Source organism: Schistocerca americana, chromosome 3 (assembly GCF_021461395.2).
Source record: "Schistocerca americana isolate TAMUIC-IGC-003095 chromosome 3, iqSchAmer2.1, whole genome shotgun sequence".
NCBI classification, from domain to species: Eukaryota; Metazoa; Arthropoda; class Insecta; order Orthoptera; family Acrididae; genus Schistocerca; species Schistocerca americana.
Genome location: NC_060121.1, coordinates 597,204,673 through 597,214,311, shown reverse-complemented (window position 1 = coordinate 597,214,311; position 9,639 = coordinate 597,204,673). Strand labels below are relative to the sequence as shown.

The 9,639-nt window shown below is 39.1% G+C and overlaps 1 protein-coding gene across 1 annotated transcript; it reads right to left on the bottom strand.

The window, feature by feature from the left end:
• Window positions 1-745: 745 nt before the first annotated feature.
• Window positions 746-2,800, bottom strand: LOC124606248 (GATA zinc finger domain-containing protein 14-like). The gene is made up of 3 exons (XM_047138224.1): window positions 1,991-2,800; window positions 1,652-1,912; window positions 746-1,219 (listed from the first exon to the last, which is right to left on the bottom strand). The coding sequence occupies exons 1-3, from the start codon at window positions 2,798-2,800 to the stop codon at window positions 746-748; spliced, it is 1,545 nt and encodes a 514-aa protein (XP_046994180.1).
• Window positions 2,801-9,639: the final 6,839 nt, after the last annotated feature.

Sequence of the window (9,639 nt, the reverse complement as noted above, 5' to 3'; positions counted from 1 at the left end):
AATGTCTCAGTATTCATAAATAAGATCTGCTAGTTCATTTTGTTGAGTTTCTGAAAGACAAGTGGATTTTCCTACCTTCTCGTGGGCGGCCTGTTCGTTAATTATTTCCGTGTCTAATTGTTCGGGGAAAGGAATATCTATCAATAAAACTTGTGTGTAAACTAATTTTACTTCAGCTTGTTTCTGTAATTGGCCATTACGATCTATTGTTGACTTTACAAGATTAACCTTCACACTACGACTGCCCACTCGGAAATAGCAAAGTCCACTGCCTAAGTCGATGTTTAATTATACTGCCAGAAAACTTCCATACCTAAAATACAATTGACGATTATCTTGCCAACGATTAAGAATGTACAGTTTATCGTGACATCGCTAATGGTAACAGGTATTTGCGTCTGCCACTTAATACTTTTTGACTTGTTACCTACAGCTGTCAAGATTTTACAATTTTCTGTTGGCAACACTGGTACTTTTAATGCTTTCGAAACTTCTTTAAATAAACTGTTAGAAATAATATTCGTAGATGCGCCTGTATCTAAAATTACGTTGGTAATTATAGTTCCTATCTTTGCTGTTATTACAGCCTGCACGAGGTCACTTACCTTGTCCGGTGCTTTCATCTCTTCTTCACATAGATCATCTTCTATGGTCGCATTCTGATCATATCTTAAAAATAATTGTCTAAGATGTAATGTGTGCTTGTTTGTGCCCCCTGTTGTCAAATCGGTCGGCCGTTGGGGGCTCATTGCAACCGATTGTTGTTTACCGGGGGAGACAATGGCGTTGCTTCATTACTGTGCGTTACCTCTACGAAGTGTACTGAGTGGTTATTCTGTCGCCAATTAGTTTCCGGACCGCTGCGTGCAACATTTTCTTGCGACCGGCCGTCGCTATTCCTCCTTGGTCTGTCATTCCTATTACTGCAACTATTGTAATTTTCATTTGTGTGCCGCATTTCATCACGTGGGCCTGACCAATCGTTCACGTGATTTCTATCATTTCCATACCGGCGTGGACCGTATTCTGTATTATATCTTCGGTCTTCACGTTTCTGTGGCGCCGAATCCCTCCGATTTCCGTAATTCCAGTTTCCATTATTTGGCCTTGTCGCATACGGATGCCAACTGTGTGGGTTTTGTCCACTGCCATTAAATCGATTCCCGTTACCGTTGTTTTGATTGTTTCCGGAATGTTCATTCCGATTACTTGTGCTCGGCTCTTCTTCGTATATTAGATCAATTGAGTCAAGCACGGAAAGAAAGTATTCAAGGTCGTTCTCCGATATGGTTACCAATTTTTCGCGTAAGTTCGCAGGTAGTCTGTTTTTCAGAATTTTGAGAACATCTACGTGCGGTATTGGATTGTTCCAATAGCGTGTCTTATTCAAATACTTTTCGAAATACTTTCTCAACCCGCCGTTTTTGAGGTTGAACGGTTGTGGGTTGAATACCTCACGTCGCAGTCTTTCTTGGACCCCAGCAGACCAATATTTCTCCAAGAAAGCTCGTTCAAATTGTTCGTAGGTGACGCACTGTTCAGCCATGTCTATGGCCCACAAAAGTGCGTCGCCTTGTGTGAAGCCTACTACATATCTAATCTTCTGTGCCTCAGTCCAGTTTCTTGGTAAGACATTTTTAAATGCTCTTACTAGAATCGTCGAGATGCAAGGCGACACGCCTACTGCCTGTTGCAGCACTGCCTGTACCGGTGAGTGCACATACGCCGGACTGGGCGCGTGATGTTCTGCGTTATTGACATCGTAATCTGGCACGGGTGAATAAGTGTCAGGCCGCCTGTTGCTTGACGTAGGCAAATCATTTGAAACATTTAGTCTACCCGAAATTTCCTTACGTATTCTGTCCTCAGCTACTTTGATTTCATTGCCTAATTTTTCAAAAAGTTTTGTTTCCTGGTCAGTTATTGATTCATTTACATTAAGGGTTTCTAAAGTTTCATTTATTTTGATAATGTCTGCCTAGATACGTACAGTCTCCTGTTTCAGAAGACCGACTTCTTTGTTAACTTTATTAACTTGGTCAGGTATTTCTTCACATGCGGACTGTACTCTAGTTAAATATAATTGAATAGCCTGTACGTTTTCATGTATTTCTTTTTGTACCGTTTGTGTTTGATGGTGTGTTTCTACGATTTCTGACAGTTCCTGTTCCTGTTTGTTTGTAAGATCTGACAATTTCTTTTCTAAATCATTTGCCAATACATTGTATACAATATTGACTGTTTTGATGACTTTGTCTTCGATCTTTTGATCGATTTCATTGGTGAGTTTATTTAAGCGTTGATCAAAATGTTTGTGCATATTTTCAAATTGCGTGTTTACACTTGAAAACTGCTGTTGGAACCCATTTTCCATGTTTGACAATTTTGTGTTTGTTGTGTTGTGACTGATCTTTAAATCAGATAATTGCTCGCTCACGTTTGACATCAGACTATATAGTGCCTCAAGCGTAACTGACGAAGCTTGTATGTTTGTATTTATGCCATTATTTGTAGCCATTGTTTCTCTACCACGATCTGATTGAATCGAAACCAGGCTAGGTTCACTGATTTCACGCGAAATATTTTCATCTGATCTGGTAATCGATGCTTCATCGACTGTGTACAAGGTTTCATTTTCAAGTGGTTCGTTATTATTAATCCCTGTCGAGTGCAATTGAATTGTATTTACTTCTACATTATGTTGTGCTGAAAAACTAATTGCGTCATCATTTACGTCACTATTGTCAGAATCAGTGATGCATCCATGAACATTTGTCAAATTAAAATTCTCCAATTCCATTGTGGAGATGTTATTTTTACCTGTACTTTACTGTTAATCTAAATCTTTAAATTCTCTCGCAGTTGAATTAATAAAAATATCTCCCGATTGTTATTTGTTGCACGTCGGAAATTTACAAGATGGCGCGCTACGTCTTCTAATTCTGCGATTGTTGAACATAAAAAAGTAATTATCAAAGTGTAATTGTGTGTTGCCACAAACACTACCAGGATTTTAATTTGGAAAGGAAAAGGTTCTGCTTTAAGTGGAGCTAAGCCAAGGTGCAGCCACTGCATGCGTTTGCGCTTTCCTACTTTAATTCCGGCTGAGCTGCGTCACTCACGATTACGTTAGTTTTGTAAATCCTTGTCCTTGTTCCTTCTGGTTATTGTGCCATCCGTTTATACAGTTAACATTGTTTCACCTTATTCGTCATTTTCCATGTGCGTCATGTAACAGAGAAACAGTAATTAGTACAAGTACATTTGTAGCACAACAATGAAGTACTTACTCTTTGTTCCACCAGCACTGTCCCTGTCAGCGGTCGCTAGTGTGGCGAAATAAATAAAAAAACATTTGAATTTATTGTGTTTTTAACCTTAGAATTTTTGAAAGGCTTTTTTACGGATTGTATTGACCGGCTTGAATGCGGACAAATACAGTGCTGCGTGAAATAGGCCTGTAACATAATTTACCATTCCGATTAATTACATTTTGAATTCTACGTCATTGTTGATTTAATCAGAGTTCTCACCTTAGACGTAGAATTAGTCCTTCTGCCACATATTAATTCATCAGTCGCCATCGAAGTTCTTCTCTTTGTTGACCATGTGTACCTTCCTAAGGCGGCATCGGTTCACTTCACAAAGATGGTGGAAACCAAGGAATACAATGCTACGTTGCTTTAAATAATTTCCGTAACACTTCGATACTTCTCACTATTTTTTATTCACAAGACAATAAGACTTGCTCTGCTCATTGCACAAACCATAATTACTAACAATATGGCTGCCTTTCTGCAGACACCAAAAATTACGTCCATCCTCCACGAGGCAACAATCGAAAGTGTCCCTTAGCTTCTTCTTGGAGTATGAAACAAAAGAGAATCCAATGTGAACATTACAAAGATTATAACCTACATGCCTCTCAATTTAATCTTTGGCGCAGCCTTTAAGGTATTGTATGTCTCTGCATCGGAATGTGTCATTACATACCCCTATTATTCCTAATGTTTCTAATTTATTTAATAGAATCTTGTGGTCGACTGTATCAAAATCCTAAGATCCAAAAATATGCCTGTGACACACTCATATTTATCAAGAGCATCAAGTAGAACTTTTGTGAATTCTACTATGGTTGACTCCATATGTTTGCCACTTCAGAAACCAAACTGTGATTTGCTTAAAAGATTGTATTTATTCAGGTAATTCATTAATCGGTCTTTCATAATTGCTTCTATTATTTTTGAGAATGCTGACAGCAGGGAAATGGGCTGGTAATTTTCTATATCTTCCACATTACCTTTCATAAGCAAAGGTACAACTCTTGCCTCTTTTAACTCCTCTGGAAATGTCACTGATGTGAAGGATTCGTTTATTATATTTCTCAAGGGGCCTTGTATAATCCCTATGCATTGTTTCAGTACATACATTGGTACTTCACTAAGCATTCTGACTTTTTATTTTTTAGTTTTTGAACAGTTTTATTGACTTCATTCTCTAAGGGCGAAAGTAACATCATTGTATTTAGTGCAAAGCTATTTACAGGTGTTATATTTGTTTTGGGGAATGTTTGCTGTAAAGTCTCTGCAGTACTTGAAAAATGCTCGTTTACATAGTTTGCTAAGTGTTGTGCATCATTTATTAAACTATCCCCCTCCCTTAGCTGTATGTTATTCTGCATTTCTTTGCCTCTCCCCGTTTCCTTTTTTATAACATCCCAGACTGCTTTGCTTTTATTCTCTGCATTGTATATTATTTTGTCATTAAATGGCTTTTTGCAGCAATCAGTACCTTCCTATAGATCTTTTTGTATCTATGATAGTAATTTAAGAATTCTGGATCATTGCGACTCTTTTTCATGGAACTGGGGTATTTAAGTATTTGGGAGGAATTCTTAATACCTGCTGTTATCCATCTGTTTTTGTGAGATTTTGATACAGACATGCATACTTTTGGAAATGCCATTTCAAACTTCAATTTAAATGATGTGGTAAATTTAGAAAATTTCAAATTCACATTGGTTTCCTTATTAACTTCATCCCAGATTTGTTTTGCTAGTTCTTTTGAAAAACCTTTTATTTTAATTTCTGATAGATGTCATTTGTAGGCTTGTAGTTTAGGGAATGATTCGATTCCTGATTTTACTGTTGTTATTTGAAACAGATGGTCTGATAGTATGAGATCTTTTACAGCTACATCACATTTTTCCCTGTCCATATTTGTGGCCACATAGTCAATTACTGATGCAGTCATTGTAGTAACCCTTGTTGCACTATTGACCAATAGGGACATTCCAAAACTTTAAAGGATATTTATGTGGGTGCCCCTGGATTCATTTACGATATTAGTGTTAATGTTAATGTCCCCACTCAGTATTATGTTGAACTTTGTACTTGAGACTTTATCTAGAACGTCTGTTAATTTATTGAAAAAAGTGTCCACACTTCCACTGGGAGATCTATACACACACAAAATGATTAATTTCTTGGTAATATCAAGCACTGTTAATTCAATTGCTAATATTTCAAAGTGTTTGTCTTTACTTACTGTACTGATGTCAAGTCTTGATTTGAATTGTGTTCCTTTTCTGATATAAAAGCATGATCCTCCACCCCTTGAAGCAGTTCTGTAGTAAGAGCTTGCTCCTTCATACAGTGGTAATACTACATGTTAAATTTCTGTGTCTCTACACCAGTGCTCAGTAACACAAACTACTGTGCAGTTCAAAGTTTAGAGCTCAACTTCCAATAGTTCTATATTATTTTTTTGATTACATGTTTTGATGGAGGACTGTTAAGTCTGTGAAATGCCCCATGTTACTCTTTCCAATTGTTTGTTTTTCTTTGTGACATCTGGTATGTGTGATATTTGGAGTATTAAAATCTGTCTTGTGAGTCATTGTTTTGGTATTTTTTAAATTGCTGGAGATACTCTTTAGGAACAGGAACCTGTTGTCTGGATTTATCCTAATAAAGTCTCACTTTTTATACCAATGACAACAGGTATTTGACCATGTGTGACCGAGACCTACCCCCTATACTTTCATGAATCAACTTACCAATCTTCACTTACCAGTCATGTTTAGGTGTAGGCTATGCCTAGTGAAACCCCATCTGTTGATAGTCCCAACTGGCACCAGAGAAACATGAGCAAAGTTGGCTGTCCTCAGAGCCATCCATAACCCCACATTGATTTGTCTCACAGCTCCATCAAGGTGTGGTCGATCATGACGCCAGAACAGCTCAACAAAGTGTACATTGGTGCCATGAGTCAAGGAAGCTACCTTGTCCAGGTCACCACCTACGTCATATGCCCCATCCCTATCCAAACTGTTTCCCACCCCACCCACTATCACTACATGGTCCACTTTTGTAAAGTCCTTACATAAAGACCCTAAATTCTCTATCATGCAACTTAGTCCTGCATTTGGCTTGAAGAAACTGGTAGCTTGGTAGACTGCCCCTAAGCTTTTCTGTAACTGAGGGCCTACACCTCACCCATCGTTACTACCTAGCAGCAGCACTTTCTTCTTCCTATCACTTTGTACATTCCTAGGCTTCTTGAGCTCAGTTGAAGTATGCTGCACATTTCCTGCTCCTTGTTCTACCTGAGGCTGTTCTCCACTTAACTCTGGCAGTGGTAGATACCGGTTTTTGGTGTTGATGATAAAACTATCAGATCGTGTTCTCTTTCTTCCTATCCTCCTACCAGCTGCCAGTTCCCAACCACCCTCATATCCCCCAAACTCCCTTGATCCTTATCAATTCCTTCCTTGCTTCCTCCAACTGTGCCTGAAGGGCACACATTTTCGTTTCCTGTTCCCTAATCAAAATGTTCCTACTGCATACTCTGTAGTTCTAGGAGAGAGGCTCTTCTGTTCTCCCAACATTCTCCCTGCTGCGTCCCCCCACTCCCCACTCCCACTCACTCTGCTCACTATCCTGTAACAGCTCCCACATTTCTCACTCATGGTCAGTTTCTAAGGAATAATGAAGTTTAAAGAATGTTTTAAATTTGTCAAGGACGCGAGATTGGCCGTATGTAAACAAAAAAAGACCAGGGTCTTATGTGCAGTTGTTGCTATTTTTGTACTGATTTAGAGATACAATGACACAAGAATGAATTAGTGATTACTTTGCTTTCAGAGAATTTACGTCATAAAGCGTGTTTGGTCAGGTTTTTAAACGTTTATAACTCGGAAAATTTAGGCCTGGATCGCGGCGTCTATCTAACTTGTAAACAGTACGAAATGTATTAGTTAAATAAGACTTAGAAACGTTTAATTACACTTTTATTGTGACAATAGACACTGATGAAACTGGTAGCTGGTTTTTTTAACGAATTTCGCGCTGTCAAGAAAACTTGAATAGAATTTTTGTGTTTATGTCACGTAAAATTTTGGGTTACGTCACGATTATCGGGGCTTCAGATAACACGAAGTTTTTTCAAGAAAAAGCTCTGCTGGGACGCTAATATTCAGTTGTATGACAAGAACTGGTATTATAGCAAGTATACAAAACAAAGAAAATTTAAATTCTACACTATTTCCTCTTAAATAAGTTCTTTTAGCAGACAAAGAAAATACCTGTGATCTCACCGGCGACGTGCGGCAGACAGACATGTAACAGAGTAGTTTTGTGAAGGAACAGGAAGCATGACGTGGAGCAGTATGTTAAGGACTGTGTACCATGTGTGGAAAGGGCCGGCTTTACACATCTGAAAGTGCCATTTCAAAAGGTACCAGAGACATCCATTCCATTTTCTATGGTAGGGCTAGATGTCCTCAAGCCATTTGACACAACACCTGCTGGAAATAGCTACGCTATCAAGATCATCAATCATTTTTCTAGATTTTTGACAGTGGTACTGATGCCAGACCAGTGGGCTAGTGCCATAGTGCAGGCATTAATAAAGAAATAGATATTAAGGTTTGGGTGCATGAGATCATAATTATGGACCAAGCTACGAATTTTGTCTCAGATTTAATGAAACAACTATGTCAGATGTGTACATGGAAGTTACAGGCGAGACTATTTCATCTGAAGACCAGTGAGAGAACGGAACGTGTGGGCGAAACAATTTCAAAAATGTTGAGCTATTTGTAGTTTCCATGCACGACGATTGGGACACCTACTTACCATATGTACAGTGTGCTTATAATTCGAAAGTTTACACTGTGTTGGGCATGTCGCCATTTGAGGTGGTGTACAGCAACAAAATGCCATCTCCCTTAGATGTTTTGATTCCCAAATTAGGGCCAGATGGTGAGTGGGTGGGGAAGTTTGACAGAAGAATTATGGAGGTCCGGAGGAATGTGCAATAGGCGAACCGAAGGGCGCTAGAGCGCCAGACACAACCAGATGCATGGGCAAATTGCTGCAATACCACATGGGGCAATGGGTAATTATCACTAGTCCCCATAGATCAAAGGGGAAAATGAAGAAATTTTTAACAAAATACCTGGGACCATAACAGGTTGTGGAAGTGACTTTACTAATCAGTGTGAAGATACAGTTTCCAACAAAGCATCTATTATACACGTCAGTCGCCTAAAACCGTTTAAAGGGATGGTGGAGGGAATACCACAGTTATCAGCGACCAACCAGGAGATAGAAGTCACAAAGAAGGAGCCTGGAACTGGTAAGCAACATAAGGTGCATGATGGGCCGTATAGGCTACGGTCATATACATAAGTTGTATAATACTAATTTTTTAGCTTTTTCTTCTTCTTTGATTAGGTATATCAGGAGCAGATACATTTATTGGCATAGGACTATTTGTTTTTTTGTTTTTTTTTTAAGCATTGTTAGTTTTTCATGCCATTATTACTGATGTTGTTTTTTTGTGGATTATGCGTACAAGGAAAGGGGTGATAGAGTAATAGTGATATATCAGGCGGCCATGTACAGTCTGATATGCGGACACGTGGAGTGAGTTTGTTTCCGGGGGAGGTAAAATGGACGAGTTGTGGCAAGGAGCTTCTTCCAGCCCAAACGTACCTCCAAAGGATGGGTACTCATTGGTTATAGTCCATATTCACGCTGGAAACTGTCAGGTTGAATTGCTACGAAGAAGGCAGACCAGTAGGGTTAAAGAAATTCGAACTTCAGGAAAGCGAAATTATCACTAATGGCACGACATGTGAGGTAGACGGGACGAATTTTCGTCTTCAAGCTACGCTTTCATGCTCAGCTGTTATGACATTGTAGCGGAATGCATTGTCTTGCTCAGAAGGATCTCTGAGGGTATTATCTGTTCAGAATTTAATGTGTTTAAATAACACACTCGATCCAGAGCTTTTGCAGTCATTGGTCACATTGATAGAGTCTCGGCAAGGGGGAATTTCGATGGAGCAAATGTGGCAGCATGTGCACCATTTCCAGAAATAACAGGAGCACAAAGTATTAACGGTGAGTGTATTGACCACCAGTTGTGGTGTATTTCTAGCAGGCCTTTGTCAACTTTCTTTTTGGGTAACGCCCAAGAGGGCATAGGCTGTGGATGTGCAAACACATCATTTACCAGTAGAATGGCTGACCATCATTGGTCCGGGAAGCAATTTGGGTTCAGGTCTTAAATAGTGCATAAAGGTATTACAAGGCTTACCTGATAGTAGTAAAGAGTGAGCGGAAGTCCTGT

Bases quoted from the DNA above. Each gene is read 5' to 3' on its own strand.
- LOC124606248 (XM_047138224.1), bottom strand. From the start codon at position 2,800: ATGGAATTGGAGAATTTTAATTTGACAAATGTTCATGGATGCATCACT. The intron at 1,913-1,990 runs GTACGTATCTAG...ATAACTGACCAG, and splicing joins GTCTTCTGAAACAGGAGACT to GAAACAAAACTTTTTGAAAA. The intron at 1,220-1,651 runs GTAAGAGCATTT...TACGAAGAAGAG, and splicing joins CTTGCATCTCGACGATTCTA to CCGAGCACAAGTAATCGGAA.